Source organism: Bombus huntii, chromosome 5 (genome assembly GCF_024542735.1).
Source record: "Bombus huntii isolate Logan2020A chromosome 5, iyBomHunt1.1, whole genome shotgun sequence".
NCBI lineage: Eukaryota > Metazoa > Arthropoda > Insecta > Hymenoptera > Apidae > Bombus > Bombus huntii.
The window spans coordinates 11,484,511-11,503,413 of record NC_066242.1 but is presented as its reverse complement, the minus strand read 5'-3'; the positions used below and the strand labels follow the sequence as shown (position 1 = coordinate 11,503,413).

Below are 18,903 nucleotides of genomic sequence, written 5' to 3'. Positions count from 1 at the left end.
TATTCACAATTACTTATATTCGTTCTCAAGATAAACCTAAAGCAACGTGACGATTCCAATGCAGTAAAAAAGTTGAGCATAGAAATGACACTAAAATCATTTCCTTTTCACAGGTCTCGCTAATCTACAAAGATCAGTCAATTGGAAATCCCATAAGCATTTCGGTGATGAATATCGTGCCGATAGAGAAGATATTTGGAGCTAGACGTACCAAAGGTGAAGGAATCGCAGCGACTGACATGTTGAACAAGTTCTGTCGATGGCAGCAAAGCAATAATCCGAGCGCATCGTCACCAGGACATTACGACACTGCTCTCCTTTTAACCAGGTATATATTTGTTACTTGTAACTTGTTTGTTTAATTGTATCTGAAAACTGTAGTATATAGGCTTCCAAATAAATGATATAATAAACTCATTTAAGAAAAATCTTCTAACATTTCGTTAGCAAACTTGATCAAGATCTAAGGATGGACTAATACTCTGGTGTGTATCTTCGTAATCATCAAAAACAGTAATAATTTACAAGAGTACGAGTTTTATCCTTGAGTAATTTGTCCCATGAATAGAGTGGATTTACTAGCAACAAGATAATCGAAATTGTAATTTTTTTTAAACAACAGAATTTTATTTGTATTTTTTGTTTCTTTCTTTTTACCAAAAATACGTTCTTGTAAATTTACAGATTTTTTTGTTAAAAATGTATACAATCTTTTATTTCTATGTCTATTATAGAATTATGAAATCGTTGAAGTTATGGTGTTTCCAAGGAATGGTAATGATTTCAAATAAAACAAAACTTTTACAGGGAAAATCTGTGTCACAATTCCGACGAAATGAGCTGCGACACTTTGGGCCTGGCTGAGCTTGGACGAATGTGCATGCCCGGATCCTCCTGCGCTATTGTTCAAGACAATGGTCTGGCTGCTGCATTCACAATCGCTCATGAGATTGGCCACGTGTGAGTAAAATTATTAGGGATTAGAAATCTAACAAATATAAAATAAAAAATTTCAGTTCAAAAAATATAACATTCAATTGCCCAGTTAACTCGTCGTCGTTGACTCTGAATTATCATCAATTTTTGTATTTAAAATCACCAAACTAACTATTCTTCTCCTAAAATATAAACTACTTTCGGTACAATACATCAAAATTATAACACATGTTTCTTATCAACTTATTACGTATGCACATAACACAAATGACTTAAATATACGGCTTTAATCGTCTAATACTAATTCCGCTAAAAAATATTTGTATTCTGGTTTTTATATCGCCTTGTGGCTGAAGGAGGGTATTTTAATGTACAAAAAATTAATATTATGATAAGTCTAAGAAATGAAAATCAACATTTTTTTAATATTTAAAACTAGCTTTTAGATATAATATGGGACTAGGTAACAGCGTATGGAATTAAAAAATTGCTTCCTCACCCATAGTTTTCATTTTTATGCACGTTACATTTATTCTAAAAATCTGCATCGAATAAAATTGATACCCAATTTGGATTTTAGGCTGAGCATGCCCCACGACGACGATGTGAAATGTACCTCCTTCAGAAATCGGTCTGGTGCGCACAACATAATGTCGAGGATGCTGGACGGCAACACTCGCCCCTGGGAATGGTCGAAATGTTCCCGGCACTACGTCACCGAGTTCCTCGAGTGAGTCAGTCATTACCTTGACGAACCACTAAACCGTCTTCATTTTGAAAAGTGTGACACTGACAGATTGACCCTTGAATACAACTGCGACTTCGTTAGCCTCGTTAGGATTTCCTTTTCCTTCATCAGACCACCGATGATCGCATTAAAAAAGCACGTGGTTTTAAGAAATAACACACGTTTTCCTGCAAAGGCGGATCCATCCCAGAAATGCCATGTAAATCTGCGATGAAGTTTATGTAAAAACACGTGGCAGGGTCGTGTAAAATCACGTAAAATTCAGCGAGAACGTGAAAAGTTACATAATACGGTACAATATTTGGCAAAGTGTCGCTAAACTTCGTAGGACGATGTAAGATCGTCAAATCGCTATTACAATATACAGAATCACGAAAACGCAATTATTACAACACCTTATCGCTTTAATCCGCGAAAAAAGAGCCTACCTCCCACGATCTTTGCACGTCACTGTATATTTTTCGTTGTTGAAATCATTTGTATCGCGTCCGAAAGCTCTGCTTGTCGATCTTCGATAAAACACTGTGTCTTTGCTTAAATGTAACCCGCGTCCAATAGTCAAAAGGAGTTTGTTCTCTGTCACAACACGAGGCAGGAGATATCGCGTTTTGCTAGTATTTGAAATAGAGATATGAAAACTAAAGCTAGCCAAATTGGAAACCGATGCTCCCATTCAGAACAATTCTAAATTCGATTCGATCGGGTCGAGAGCCGGTGCCGCGAGTTTTTCTGCGAACAACCTGAAGAAGACGACTCCTCGCTTAGGAATCCGGTTCCGCTGCATTTCTGAATGACCGGCCGCCGCACATCTCTTGGATCCTGTCCGTTTCTGACAAAAATTCGGCCGGCGAATGATTCAAGAGCCTCCCCTCGGATGGACCTGTTCAAACTTGGTGAAATTTATTTCAAGGGCCGGAAACGGAAACTGTTTGCTGGACAGGCCGGATAACACAATGGTGCGAGAGAACCCGAGAAGACTCCCTGGCGAAGATTATTCGGTGAACAAGCAATGCGAGCTGGTGTTCGGCAAGGGATCCGAAGTCTGCGCTCACATGGTGGGTGATGGTAAGTCACACATTTTTGTACGTATACATGCAGTGGTTACAAAGAGCCACTATAGCATTTATATATCGATTAGGTTCAAATACATTCAATTTCGTGTTATTTAGCGATATGTATTTTCATACGACAACGAAAGGAAAGATTGTTATTGTGAAAATGAAATATAGAAGCTGTTAAAAAACCGCTTCATTGATATTGGCACACACCTTTATTTTCTAATGAAGCGTGTTTCATCAAGTTCTGTATATTTCGTAGTGCTATGAGAGTGCTGCTAAATGAAATGTTGATATACTCGGACCTAATTATTAATTAGTATGTAAATGCTATAATAAATACAATGATGTACCAATACTTTTTATAGACACTGTATGTTACGTACCAAATTATTAACCCTTATTGGATACTAACATTTTGTATATGGTTTGCCGCCAGATTCGAGCTTCAATCTCCCTGTGTCTTCAAAATAATCTATACGAATAATATTTGAAAGCTCTTCTAAAGCTGCCCTTCTTTTTTGTCACTGTATAAGTAGGCATATTGTTTTACCAGATATACCATGCATGATCAATTTCCTGAATAATCAACGTGAGTAACTCTCCAGTAAGAGTTGCTGTATATCTCATCTTTAACAAAGGTCAGAGTTTTCTCAAAATTACCGAGCCACGGTTAATTGTTTCGAGCAACACGATGCTCGAAACAATACGCAGCAAACATACTGCTTAAGAATTGAGGTAAACTGAGCGGTTGGTTGGTTATTGGCCAGGCAGTGTGCAGGAGACTGTGGTGCACCACACCGCACGGAGGTCAGTGTCGTACCCAGCACATGCCGTGGGCTGATGGAACCGCCTGCGGCCAAGACAAATGGTGTCTTCGAGGTGAATGCGTCTCCCGCAGAAATCTCGAGCCAGTGGATGGCCAATGGGGCGCATGGGGACGATATGGGAAATGTTCGAGGACCTGCGGCGGTGGTATCAAGAAAAAATACCGTGAATGCAATAATCCACCTCCGCAAAACAACGGCCATTACTGTATCGGTGAACGAGTAAAATATCGCAGCTGTGGTACCAAGGAATGTCCACCAGGAAGTCCTGATTTCAGGTATTTATTATTCCGGTTCGGATTAGTCAAGTTACTTTGAATTCAGATCATTTCAACTTATAACGACGCACGAAAAATATCTGAACGTTTATCGTAGGAAACATTTACGAATATAGTATGTGGTGTTGTATAAAACTTTTTTGAGATTTGATTAGTGTCGTGATGTTAACGATATAAGTTAAGCGATAATCTTTAGCAACTTTTGCAATACTTTCTCTATTAATCTACCTGTTCTCCACTCTGTTCTCTAGGGAACTACAGTGTTCGTATTTCGACAACAACAATATGAGAATTCCAAACCTGACGGAGGACGTTAAATGGCATGCCAAGTATTCGCGAAGTAAGTGTAATGACTAGACCGCGAATGTTTGTGCGAATTTATATTTTCACCAACATAACTGGAAGAATGGAACATATGTAACATTTTCTTTTCACATTCTGAAGCCTTTAAGACACAAATTTTTTTCTTAAATCTATCAACGGAAATATGTATACAAAAATATAGAGATACTAATAACACCATAGCAATGGTTTCAAATTTTTAAAAGAAGTTTATGGATTATGAACTAGTCAAGATTAAATGTAAAATGCTGCTTGAGCCGCGAAGAATTTAACGCTCGTCCTTATCGTCCTCGACGTTACAATTTCTGTTCTTTCTTCCTGTTTCAGTATCGCCGGGGGATCGTTGTAAATTGTACTGCCAAGTGGAAAGCAATCAGTATTACATGCTGGCGGACAAGGTGATCGACGGAACACCGTGCAGCCGGGATACCTTTCACATATGCGTGAACGGCCTCTGTAAACCAGCGGGATGCGACCACGTTTTAAACTCGACGGCGGAACTCGATATCTGCGGCGTATGCAGAGGCGACAATTCCACCTGCCAGTGGATCACTGGTTCCTACAACTCCACCCAGTACGGCTATACCAGAGTCGCCAAGATCCCAGCGGGTAGCAATAACATCGACATCAGGCAACACGGTTGGAAGGACATGCAAGGCGACAGCAATTACCTCGGTACTTGATTCCTTTCAGTTTTCAATGAACGTGATACCTGACACGTTGCGAGAATCGTGTGAAACCTTCCTGTTTCAAGGGAGCTGTTAAACTTGCTAACTTTAACTGAACTTTCTTTGAGAATTTCTTTCTTGTCTTTTTTTCTTTTCTTTTTAGGAAAATTGTCAAGAATAATTAAATGATTTATCGTTACGTTTGTTAAGATATCCTTATATGATGAGGAGATATCTTTTTAAAACTTATGTACAGTTTGCTTACAATTTTATTTGAAAGATTAGATTATGATAAAATATGTTTTTATCAGAATTTTGTTTCCTCAGTTTTGATAAAAAGATGAGATTATAAAACAGTGTGAAATAATTGTTAATTGGTCTGTACGATACGTACTACAATTTAACAGTTCAATGACGCAATAGAATACTGTATGTGCAGATAAAGAATGTTTTCTTGCTGTACCAGTATATGCCATGTAACGTATCTTAACAAATATAGAAATAATCGTACAATTATCTTCATTTTGTGGGAAAAAATTGTTGATGAATGTCTAAATTTTAGTATTCATCGCTAAATTGTGACATTGATCTGTTTCAGCTTTGCGTCTTGGAGAAAACGGGAAATACATACTAAATGGGAACTTCATGGTGATGACCCAAAGGGTGATCGTAGATAATGGCGTAACTATCGAATACAGCGGACCTGAATCAGTTGTGGAACGTCTGAACACTTCCAGGCCAATCGAAACTGACCTAATTCTGGAAGTAAGTGTGTGTGTAATTCAACATTTCCAATTATATATTAACGTATATGTAGTATCGTGGAAAGATTGTCTAAGAGAGATCCGACGAAATATAAACAAAGGTGCGAGAAAGCCTAAGTGTCGACAGACCGAAAGGGTCGGGAAACTTCAATGGGCCAAGCGGCCCATCAATATGTCCTCGGTCCTTCAGTCAAATAGTTACGCGGAAGGAGACGTACGGTGATTATGATCGTGGACGGTTACGGAACACGTACGTGGTAGGAGTATGAGAAGACAACAAAGAGATGCTTAAGGGAGAAACACGATTAACCTTCAGTCGTTAATTGAGAGTCTAGTTGCAAGGAGTTAGTTAGTTGCGAGTCGTCAATTGAGTTGAGAGAATTAAGTCAAGAGAGAGAGTTGAGAGCGAGTTGCGTGTTGTTATGAGTTGTTTAATTATTAGTTGTGAGTTGTGAATTATCAATTTAGTTGTCTTAGTTATACCACGTTACTGCATTAAGTTCACGTTAAATAACCATCGTTTCCTGTTTAATCCACATAGAATAGGAGTCACTGGAAATCCTAATTTCTGATAATTCTGATCATGATTCTATATATATTATATATATGATGAATATAATATAATATAATATTACATAATATTTATCATATTACTTATAATCTTCTAGATATTATCAGTGAGGGAATTAAATCCGCCCCAAATTACTTACGAATACACGGTACCGCGAGATATTCTAGAGAGCTACGAATGGAAACTAAGCCAGTGGTCAGATTGCAGTCTCACCTGTCAAGGTATGAAGCATCGTAAGGCTGAGTGTATAAGCATCGAGTACAAAGAGGTCGTCGCTGATGATTACTGTCGCGAGTCGGAAAGGCCGCGGGAAGAGAGTCAAATGTGCAACAATCATTGTATACTTGAGTAAGTATGCTGTCGATAAGTGTATAGTTATTAGTTAATTAATTATATTGGACTAAGTGCATTTTTACTCTGAATGCTTTAATTAATTTGTTACTGTCAAGCTATAACAAAAATCTATTTGAGTAAGACAAATCACATTTCTGTTGAATGATTCCAGATGGAATATCACTGAAGTATCAGAATGCTCGAACCACTGTGGTCTAGGAACTCGTATGGTGACCTCTAGATGTATGCAAAGGCTGTTGCATTCGAATCATCCACCTCGTGCAATTCCAGCACAATCGTGCGCTCATCTTGAACAACCAAACGATACGGAAGCTTGTATAGGTCCCTGTGAGGATGCTCACTGGAGTTACGGAAAATGGAGTGCGTGCAATACCACATGTGGTGGTGGAGTTCAATACAGAACAGCTATCTGCGTAGATTCGAATCGAAGACCAGTTTCCGAAGAAAATTGTATGGGACAAAAGAAAGATTTGGAAAGAGCGTGTGGAAACGAAGAATGTCCCAAGTGGGCGTTCAAGAATTGGAGTCGTGTAATTATATGTCTCAATTATTTTGACTTATTTAATTCCTAATCTTATCGCTAATGTAAATTAGCTGAAAAAGGTTGCAAATGAAATGTAGCGTTAATGCAACATTGATCCTTAAGCAGTTAAGGGATTTCACAATTAAATTGTTTTTTGTAATCTATTTATTTCTTTTTATAATAGTGCTCAGTAACGTGTGGCGTGGGGAAGAGAAACAGGCACTTTGTTTGTCACATACAGAATCGTATTGTTCCAAACAGTTACTGCGGTGACACTCCTCCTAATATTGCAGAAACTTGCAACCCTGGACCTTGCGAGCAATGGCACTCTGGTGATTGGAGCCCAGTACGTAATGGTGTTACACATATTTAAATTTAAAGCGATTTCAAAAAATTGAAAGCTTGTAGTTAGTATAATAATATAATGTAACTGGCAATTATTAATATAATTGATATATACTCAAATAAAATACATTAAGCACGTTCTGCATTAAGTAAACTTGTCTTTGTTCAACAGTGTTCAGTTACATGTGGTGAAGGCATAAAGCGAAGAAAAGTTATATGCAAACCTATTGATGGAATGACAAGTAACAAATGTTCTCCTGCCAACAAACCTGACGATACTGCAGTCTGTGTACTGAAACCTTGTCCAGTGGTACATTGATCTTTTTTTAATTCGACATTCTTACTGTTCCTTAGTGTATATTACTTCACTTGTAAAATCATATTTTATTATTTACAGATAAACAAACCGCCAATTAAATATTCTTCTGATCCACCATATGAGATTCCTTCTCAGCAAGATAACGAAATTCATGATATAATTTTCCGTTATGGATATAAATGGCACGTTCAAACACGGCAGGTTGGTATTTACATGATTATAATATTTCACTCAATTTTTTAATTATCGTAGTTGTAAATGACTGATTAATTATTTAGAAAAAAAGATAGTAACGTTATATATGTATATATTATTCGTATTCCAGTGCTCCAGACCGTGCATCAAAGGCTATATGAATACAGCGGTAAAATGTGTCTCCATCGAAACAGGAACCATTGCACCTGACAGTTATTGTGATAACGAAAAGAAACCATCTACTCAGATCCCCTGCAATCGTTATCATTGTCCAATGTGGATTCATAGTGACTGGGGCCAGGTTAGTTTAGAAATACATAAAACGATAATGATATGAATAGATATTCTATCATTTTATTTCTGACATTCAGGAATATTTACCTCATTTAGGAATTATGGAATTATACGTATTAATGATTAAATTATATAAAGTATTACTTTAGGATAATTAACAATCTTTAATTAATATTTAGTTTACTTATAGAAAGTTGATTACAGTTTCTCTTTCCAATCAGAAAAATATAAAATAATAATTGTTGTGTATACATTTTTTGATCTCAATATAATAACACAGTAATAAAATATAACAGTACAGTAAATAAAATACGATTTAAGAAATATTATATAAATTATGTATATTAATATAATTTAATAATTTATCAATTTAGTGCGACGTAGAATGTGGATTGGGACACCAATATCGACAAGTACGTTGTCGAAGTCCACGTGGTGAAATTTTACCAGACGAGAACTGCCATGACATCGAAAAACCGGAAATAGCAAAGACGTGCCGAAGGAGACCTTGTGTAAATACTTCTACAGACCGAAAGAATCGAGTAGAAACGAATATTCTCCGCAAGTGGAAAACTTCCAAATGGAGTGCCGTAAGTATTGTATTGATTTGCCGTATTTTCTTTGATGTCGCTTCCTTTTTAAAAACCTTACTGAATAAAAATACATAGGCCGATAATCTGTTGCTTATTATCTTTATATTGTACTTGTTATTTATATAAAAATATTATTTATGATAAAAAGACAAAATCTCTTTAATAACTACAATAAAACAATAGGAACTATGGGTTCAAATTTTAATTTTGTTTTTACAACAATATCAAAGAAGGTAAAGTAATTAAATGTCGTTTGTCGATGTCGTGATTTTTCAATTCCACCATTATTTAAGCTGTCCACATTTTGCACTATATAATACGCAAATCACTAATACACAATATGTAACAGCGGAATCAAAAACATTAAAAAGATATTAAATAGAAACAAAAAGATTTAATTAATACTATTTATCTAACTTTTAACATATCCTAGGGTAATTACAATTAATAAACAAACAATATTAGTTCTTAATAGACAGACAAAAAATAAAAAAACAAACGACCATAATGTCTGCTATAGAAAGACACTACTAGACACTAACAGAAATATTAATAACCCTTGAATATTAGCGACCATTTATTAGGCTATACCAGAATAAATTAAACAACAATTTCGAACTGTCTTTTCATAAATCTTTTATGAATTCTGAACCTTTCTTATTATTACAAATAAATCCCCATTAGAGTCTAAAATACCATGCTTGTCGAATAAACGTCAGAAGTGTAAGCGTCAAGGGAGTTGACAAGCGATCGAAGGGAGTTGATAAGAAGTTTCCATCGCAGTTTGGATCGAACGAAAATGTTTTGCAGTGTTCGAAATCGTGTGGTACCGGACACCAAAGGCGAAGAGTGGAGTGCACGATGAGGAGAGGAAACCACGGGCCGGAAGTGACTGTAAAGGACGAGCAGTGCTCGAGGCTTGGCCTGAGAAAACCGAGATCGCAGAGACCCTGCCGACGTTTTGCCTGCAACTTTATTTGGCAGGAAGGACCTTGGTCTGAGGTATCTTCATACCTCGCCGCTATGATCTACGATTTATCGATCATGTTTTACACCATTGCCTGCCTCTTGTTCATTTCGATCCACTTTCAATATTCGGATTTTGTCTTGGTTGGATCCTCTCGATCGAGCTTATCGATGAATTTTATGAATGAGATTAAGTTACAATACTTTTCTTGTGTCCAAACGGTTCATTAATGCTTCTACTTTCTGATTTTAAGAAACAACGATATTATTTACGAAGAAATTACAATAATCTTTATTGTATTCAGCCAGTACGTTATTATCCTAAATGGAGAATGAGATACTCCAAAATAGATGTAAAATAATCTTACTTAGAGAGGTCTAGAGTCTAGAGATACCGAAATCTTTTATATTTGTTTCCTATGATTCATCCGTAAGCTCGATTTCGTATGCTCGATATAGAAGTTGTTTGGCGAAAGATATTCACTAGGAAGTCGTATTTTATCGTGTGGTTTGAGGGGCCGATATTCTCACTAATCCTTAACCAATCTTTGTAATCCATTTTCGATGAAAATGGATCATAAACTGGGCGATTATTGTGAGTCAAATTTCGAGATAAATTTCGAATTTGCACAGAACCATATCAGCGTCATTATTTACATTCAACGTTAACTTTGATCGAATGAGGTCTTGGTATGTTTCCGTTATATCATAAAGATATTACATAATTCAGTAGATACAGTAACCCAGAAGCCTATATTACTTTAACACGTGTCTAATAATTTCCATGTTTTTTGGACGTTCCATTTCTTAATAAAATATATTTTTTTATTTTATTTTGTCCACCTCTGATCAATAAATACAAGAAAATTCCAAGGACAAAAATTGGAGCAGAGAAGTCTGTCCCATTGGATTCCATACGAATACTCTAATAATAATTCATCCTATTAACACTAATAATATTGTGTTAATCCACGGTTGATTCACGCTTGCATATTTAATCGTTCGAACGAGCATGCGATTTGTATGATTTTCTTCATGAAATATATCATTCCTGTCGATGCAGCATGCGGAAGTTATCTATATACATGACACTAGATATTGGTGTCATCGTTCCTTTATTTTTTTCTTTTCTTTTTTTTTTTGTCAATGCTCTTTCCCAAAGCATTTCATGAAACCTTATCATCTCATAACAACATTTATCAGCTATACTTATCTCTTAATTGAACGCACATCAATTTATCTTCGAGTGAATCACTATAGTATATTGTATATATAATATGTAGGTAGATATAGTAGCTATTTGATTTATTGCAGAAAAAATTAAATAACATGTTTCCCACCATTTTTATATGTACAGAATATTAAGTTACTAAGTAAAAAAGGAAAAATGATAGTCTGGAAAGATGTAAACATTGTAAAACAATATCATCGATGTACACTCCTGTTCAAAAGTATGACGACTCTTGTTATAGCAAGTATTGATAAATTATAATTAATCTATAATGTTATCAGAAATTTCTGGACAATGTTATAGGATCATTAACACATATTAATACATTTTTTTATTTTTATATACTACATCAGAGTATATATTTGTAATAAATAATAAATAATAATTAAATATTTTATATGGCCATGACTCAAATAGTTGCCTAACATGAAATAATAATTATACATTTTTTTATATATCTGTATCTCGTGCTTTTCGTCATTGCATTTACCATTTTAGGCACCTCAGCTATTAATTTGTTTATTGCATTAAGTGCGATACTTATCTATTCTTCTTCAAGAATATTCTATAAATTTGTTCAAACTTGGCAATGTATGTAAGTGATTCCAAATTTGTATACCAGAACCTTGTTGTAACTGTATCAGTATTTTCTATAGATTTTTACAGTCTATTCTAATATTGATCATTCCTATCCCAAAGCAAAATATAGTTGAAGATAATAAGTGTCCTCCTGCTTGAATACATAGATAATATATAATTTTCGCCACTAATAATAAATATCATTAACAATCACAAATATTGTGAAAAACAGTAGACATAAAAAATAAACGTTAATGTAAAAGTTTTATGTCAATTTACAAAATTGTTAAGTGTTAACACCAATTTAGACATCCTGTGTATCATTCTATATTTATATGTATACCATATATATGCATATCTGTAGATATAATGATTCAATGATATTCACTTTTTTAACATACATTTTATATAGATTTTGTGTACAAACACTATCGGTGCATGAGCAATAATGAGCATGAAACCCATACATTGTCACGCTTTCTGCACATCAACAGCGAATATTTATCAAAAAAATAACAAATGGTGCGAGAAATATTCTGATAAATCACTAAGATACTTGCACATCTTACGTGTACAACAAGCACCAAAATATAATGCACAAAAAGAAATAGATGAACGAAAAAAGATGATAAAATATTGAAGATACGTTACTACTTTTCTATACTAAAATCAATTAATATGTTTCAAGTGTTCGGCAGAGTGTGGTGAAGGAATTCAGCAACGATCAGTGTCCTGTCACCGTGCGAATCGTTACGGATTGATCGATCCTACGCCCACTGATAAATGCCCGATGGATCAGAAGCCTAAATCTCAACAGCCTTGCAAATTGCGAGAGTGCGACGATGAATATTATTGGCGTGCTGGTCCGTGGGGGAAAGTAAGTGTAATTTAAATAAAGAAGACGTCAAGAACGATAACAAGCAATTAAGTAATTGAAGATCATACAATTAATCCTGCGTGATTATTCTTCAAAAAAATCTTGCGTTGTAAATTTCAGATCTATTATTTTTAGTTTGCACTTCTCAAATCTTTTTCCCACGACGTACAGTATTTTGCATTTTGTACGTAACGTGGTGTAAGATCATTGGAGATTTCTGAAAATAATTCACAATTTTGAATTAATTAAAAAGGATCGTGAAGTTTACAATGCAAAATGCTAAAATACTGCTGATAAAAAATTTAATTAAAGTGTCTGTAAATCAGTGTAATTAAGCTAGTGAATAGTTAAGAAATATTTTTAAAATATCGAAATAGCATATGTTAAAGATATTTGATGAAAATCACCAAATAACCGAAAGAAATTTCAATTACAGTGCACTCACAGTTGTGGCCAGAAGGGCCATGAAACACGAAGCATATACTGCGTGTCCCTAAAAGGCAACAGAGTACACCGTTCCCATTGTCCTAAGAAGTTCAAACCGCTACAGAAGCGGAAATGCAACCAAAGAAAGTGTTACGCAATGTCCTGCTATGAGGAGAAAAACTATTTCAACGCTACCAAGGATGGCGAGTACATTTTGGTTTTGAGCGGAAGAAACATGTCGATTTACTGCCATGGAATGTCGACCTCCGAACCAAAAGAATATTTAACACTGCCAGCTGGTCCTGAGGAGAATTACGCGGAAATATACGATAAGACGTTAGTATAAAAAAAAAAGAATCTAAATCATTGTAATGCCATCGTTAACTCACCACTGTGTTACGTAATACAGAAATTACATTTGTCCAAAAGTTATGTTGCTATTAAAATTACTATTACTATATTACTATTAAAAGTAATACCTTTTATGGTACTATGTACTTGTTTGTAACTTTTTTGGAGTCACAAGTTGTTTTAGAAGTATTTTGATAAATAGAGTCCTAAATTAAATATTATAAAACAAACATAGAACGACTTGAATATGATCACTTGTCCGAAAAAGAAAGAAATTAAAAAATAAAGAAATTGTTTGAAATATTAAAAACGAGGTAGTGCGAAACAAGTTTATCGAAGAATTATTTGATAACATTTTTGGAAGAAGAAAAATTGTTGAGGGAAGAAAAGCTGACATAAAGTATTAATTATTTCAAATTAATCAATATGTTTTTAAGAGATTGACATAGATTGAAAATGAGAAAAAGGCAATTTTATGTCATTAATACTGGAAATTTATATCATTATCTGTTTTAGATCAAACGATCCATATATTTGTCCTTATAATGGACCAAGAAACAGCAACTGTAATTGTTCCACCTCGGGAAAGACAACATTCAGGAGGGTACGAATTGACCCTGTAGAATTGTACATCATAGGTATGCTGTAATAAACGTTTTAATACGTATAACAAATAAATTATTTATAATAAATCTTGGAAAAAATATTGTGTCTTTTAGAGAATGATTATACATTTTCGCGGATGACAGGGTTAAACCGTGTCGAATATGGAACAGCTGGTGATTGTAATAGCATTGCGCATTGTCCTCAGGGTCGTTTTAGCATTAACTTAAAAGGAACTCAATTACAATTATCGTCGAGTGTTGTTTGGACATCGCAACGTGAAGCGTCGATGGAAATCGATAATATTGTAAGTTTAATATTCTATTTATATTACAGAATATTTCATTTTTTGTTATCTAAATGCTATAATATCCATAATATTATCCATAATATTAAATCTACTTAATAGTGAAACTAAAAATTTGTATATTCTTCCTTTGCAAGTATGTATGCCTTTTTTAAATTATTACATTTATTTTTTAAAGATATGACTTCGCAACTAATTTGATAAAAGGTCTCTATTCACAGACTACCGTAATCCATTAGAATAAAATCAGAATAAAATACAGTAGTAGAGATACTCTAAGGAATGACGAATAATAATAACAATAATAATAATAACCATATAGAGAAAAATAAAAGAACTATAACGTATTCAGAATAGTAGCATATAGGAGGATATTTACCAGATAAAAAGAATGGTTTCTTATTATTTATATGTATATTTATATATAATTATGCTTGTAATTTTAGAGCAGACAGCATGTCACCGGGAAATGTGGAGGCTATTGTGGCTTTTGTAAGCCGAAGAACGGATTGAAACTAGACGTTCTACCACCCTAGTCCGCAATATATAGGGCTCAATAATCTCCAAATGCCTGTAAAGTACAGGTGAGTGAAAGATATTTTTGAAATATACTAATTACTGTTATCATAGTAGCTATAGCATAGTAGCATTAATTTAAAAAGCTGACACTCCTCTTTGAAGATAAAGTTATGCTCATGATAATTACTAATTATTTAAAAATTAATAATTAATACGTAGAAAACTTTGATATATTGCTATATGAAACAACAAAAGATAAACTATACTTTTCTCTTACTTTTATTTATAAAATTAACATTTTTCAATTAATTTATCAATCATAATCATCTCTTGTGAATAAATTGAAAATCTTTGGTAGCATAAACGTACGTTATTGCAGTTTTCAGCAGGTAGAAATTCCACTAATGGATCTTTGAGCGTATCGCAAAAGACTGGTTCGACGAACACAAGATGAAATCGACAAGATCCGCTACCGAATCGATCCCCTCCACCCCGAACTTGCTCTGAATCATTCGCTTAAATCGTTACTAGTCCGCTAGTGGATTTTTAACAATAATCATTGTACATTCAAATGAAAAAGAGTCTACTTCGAAATAGACTCAATGGACCGTAGATAATGTTTAAACGCTACTGACGAAATACCAAATATGGTAAAGAATAATTAATATTACGTTCATTAATCGTTCGACAGTTTGCATTTAATCTTCAGTAGTTTTATCCATCGGAAATAAGTATACTCGTAGAAGTGGAAGCTTCTTGATAAGCGACCTAAAATCAATTTAAGGAAACAAAACGCGAGGTAAAGTTAATAAATTCGAAATAGGAAACTACATGCATATAGCCAATTTCACGAAACGAAACTGTTCTCCATAATGGAATCGTTCCAAGGGATGAATAGTCAAACATTATTAGTAGGAAGAATTCTCTGTAAGAGAAAATACAGTAGAAACCATTTATTGGAACGAAATTTTAGTTAATGCCTGATCAACTGAACACTAATTGAAAAATAGTGGATAGTGGGAAAAATTGGTAAGCTCCAATGTATATATATATATATATATATAAACTGTTCGTCCCCTGGCAGGTTCAGATAAATGAAGTTCTACTGTAATGAAAGTGTAACAAAAGTTATACGTTCGACAGAGCCGCGTAAATTTTTCGCCTCCCCGAGTTATTCGTCGAATTCAAATACTTGTGTCCGGTTAAGAGGTCCGTTTAGGTATAGAAGTAACATAATGCCCGGTAAGAATTGCAGTATTCATTTTGTTTATACTCGTTGGAACATCATGACTGCTCGAAAAGCTAATTGTTTATCAAACAAGAAACAATGGAAGTATCGTAGTAAAACATATGTATACGTCGATCTTAGCACGCGAAGTACAAAAACTGGAAAACGGCGAGCCACGCAAAATCCACAAACCCAGCGTTGCTTTAATTGAGCCGAGGAGTTTCAATTAAGGATCTGTTCAATTGAGGTTGATTATACCGAAAAAGAAATTAGACTGCCTTCGCGAATTTTTTACAACTATGGTGCTATTATAAGTTTACTTGGAAAGAGTGAAATTAATTAGGCTTGAATGAATATAAAGCCAGCTAACGCACTTCATCCCTTCAACTCACTTTTTACTACTGAATTTCAATTGTTAGAAAAAGAAATGTTTTCTACGTCGGCTTCCCTTCTGAATGAAGTCGCCGGTCCTATTTCAATAGGACACGTAAAACAGCAGCTGTAAAGCTTGTTCAAAGTTAAAATTAGTATATTGGCAACTTCGTTAAAGAAGGACCATTTAAAGTATTTTATTTTGTATTTGGTTATTTGTATAGATACTCGATGTTGTATGGCGTATAGTCTTCTACAAGGATTATCCATAGCAACTTATTTTAAGCTAATAATAAGCTAGACCATCAAACGCTTATGCAAATAACCGGATGTTCGTAAATAATTTTCTTTTCCGTGGAAAACATTCTTCTAACGATGCAAACAAGTAAACAGAATAGCTCGAGTACTAGAGCCTTCTGGATTACCTTCTAATGGAAGTCCAGGCGTGAATTTTTACCACTCTTAGTAATTAAGTTGCATTAATAAAAAAGAAAAGAATTGTAAAACGCGAGACAAGTTTGCGACCGAGTCGCGTTTCCTTGATGCGTAAAACAGTTGTACGTTCTGCCACTGCCATAATACCTTCGTAGTGCTTTCGTATTTCATCCATATACATATCGCGTGTAACGACCAAATGTTGAAATAAATACAAGTGTCGTTTGGACGAGACGATTGCATTACTATCTTATGAAATTATTACATCATAAAGAATCATAATTTACGACTTTAGTATTCAATTTAGTATGCGATTTTAGTGGCACGTACGTAGTAGTAATGGTAAACGTTTATAGACGAGCTATGATTTAGCATGGTAGACTCGTAAACACATATTTTCGGAGTTAGCTGATTCAACTAATCTAATCGAAACTCCATATTAGTGAACGAATTAACTTATTAACTCGAGTCCGCGTAATGGACGTCGACAATAGCTGAATATAATAATTCAGCCGGTCTTGTCTCGAATATTTTATAGAAGTATATATATATACATATATATATAGTAACATCCGCATATATACATCTTTTTTAAAGATATTTAGAAGAACGACGCCTATATATTATAAGGAGAATCTAACAACTAGACCAAGTTACATCGTTGTTCCAAATGGAATTAAGAATAAGCCATATAGAAAAATGTTACCTCCTTTCCTTGAAATTTAATTTTTAATTGCAGTACGAAAATTTTACTCTAATTTTTGTCATTGTAATTTTCTTCGCGAGCGTTCTTTCAAATAAAACCTCGCCGTCTCGCCTCGCCAAATAAAATGACTCTCCGTTGTAAATTGATCGCAAATGCAAGATCTAAGATATAACCAGTAAAAACTCGATAGAAAAATAGATAACATAATTTCTTAATTCAGTATCAGTAATTAATAAATAATATATCTTTGTTACAATATTGTATGTTTACTATCTTTATATCAAGTTTTCTAGTCTTCTTTTATGAAAATCATATTCTCTCGAGTTCCATCGTTTTAAATTGAACTCTCAGAAAAAGTGAATTATTTTTTAACCGATTTTATGGACATGTCTAATTTCACTTGGAATATAGATATAACCTGATCCAATTGTTACAGCCAACCTATATATTTTCGAATTTTTCAAAATTATCAACCGGATATGTCGTTCGTATCATTGAAATCTCTTTGATTAGATGTTCGCATGATTTCGAGTATCAATCAATGTAATCAATTCGATTAAGAAGCGAAAAAAAGAAATGAAAAGAGAGTCGTACCTAAACCAAAATACCAAAACAATTTCCGAGTACAAATCCGTTTTGGCTAAAGTACGACCAATCCCTCCTCCTCCCCCCCCCCCCCCCCTCCCTCCCTCCCTGTTCTCGTTAAGCTATTTTTTAACGAAGAAACCGAAGGGAATTTTTAGTACTAACTAAAAGTATGTAACGTTTCAACAGACTGCCATAGTTAATGTTATTAATGAGTACATGTATTAAGTATCATTTATTAGAGAGCGAGTAACGCGACGAATTTACGGTATACAGGGTGATTCTACAAAATGGAACCATCGATGTTTATCTTTTTTATATTTTTGTAAAAGAAAGATAAAGAAACAAAATACAGGAAAATGTCATAACATCTCATAAGATTTTAATTATCGAGAAAGTTTCGTTATCTCAAATTCGATTAAATTTTTATCTTAATTTTTTAAGTAGAATCGCAAGATATATTCTCTTCATCTTATACGTAGAAATATTTGAATGTTACATATTTAGATTTTTAATACTTAATATTTTTAATACCTGCATTGATCGAATATTCGACGTTTTTCCTCCTATGTTGAAACAAAAGGCAGTGATTCTATTTAAATAAGAAAAATAAAAATTTCACCGCGTAGCTATAAGAACAAAGTAATTTGTAATAAAACATGAATTGGTCGAATCATGGAAAATTTGTCTCTTTCCATTTTAATTATTTTCACGCAATAAAAGAAGTTAAGTTAAAGCTTCTGCTTGTTCCTGTAATCACCCTGTATAATGAAGCATAGAAGTTGAATCAATCGATCCACCGCCTTCCACGATGTCTAATCCGCGCCATCCGATGTATTTGGATGAATTTCGAGAATTTCGCGGAAGACTGCATTGTAGAACGGAAAAACGGAACATATTTTGTCT

General features: G+C 34.2%; 1 protein-coding gene across 1 annotated transcript in view; it reads left to right on the top strand.

The window, feature by feature from the left end:
• The window catches only part of LOC126865647 (A disintegrin and metalloproteinase with thrombospondin motifs 9), a 177,568-nt gene extending 160,715 nt beyond the window's left edge, over window positions 1–16,853 (top strand). The window contains exons 9-30 of the mRNA XM_050618424.1: window positions 114–328; window positions 808–960; window positions 1,517–1,666; window positions 2,595–2,749; window positions 3,514–3,844; window positions 4,096–4,184; window positions 4,514–4,861; window positions 5,453–5,619; window positions 6,287–6,537; window positions 6,695–7,073; window positions 7,251–7,412; window positions 7,584–7,721; window positions 7,809–7,931; window positions 8,056–8,226; window positions 8,594–8,809; window positions 9,623–9,814; window positions 12,277–12,465; window positions 12,902–13,227; window positions 13,759–13,880; window positions 13,962–14,152; window positions 14,599–14,736; window positions 15,051–16,853. Coding sequence (XP_050474381.1) covers window positions 114–328; window positions 808–960; window positions 1,517–1,666; window positions 2,595–2,749; window positions 3,514–3,844; window positions 4,096–4,184; window positions 4,514–4,861; window positions 5,453–5,619; window positions 6,287–6,537; window positions 6,695–7,073; window positions 7,251–7,412; window positions 7,584–7,721; window positions 7,809–7,931; window positions 8,056–8,226; window positions 8,594–8,809; window positions 9,623–9,814; window positions 12,277–12,465; window positions 12,902–13,227; window positions 13,759–13,880; window positions 13,962–14,152; window positions 14,599–14,688 — 4,158 coding nt within the window. The 3' untranslated portion in view covers window positions 14,689–14,736; window positions 15,051–16,853. The remainder of the gene's footprint in view (window positions 1–113; window positions 329–807; window positions 961–1,516; window positions 1,667–2,594; window positions 2,750–3,513; window positions 3,845–4,095; window positions 4,185–4,513; window positions 4,862–5,452; window positions 5,620–6,286; window positions 6,538–6,694; window positions 7,074–7,250; window positions 7,413–7,583; window positions 7,722–7,808; window positions 7,932–8,055; window positions 8,227–8,593; window positions 8,810–9,622; window positions 9,815–12,276; window positions 12,466–12,901; window positions 13,228–13,758; window positions 13,881–13,961; window positions 14,153–14,598; window positions 14,737–15,050) is intronic.
• Window positions 16,854–18,903: the final 2,050 nt, after the last annotated feature.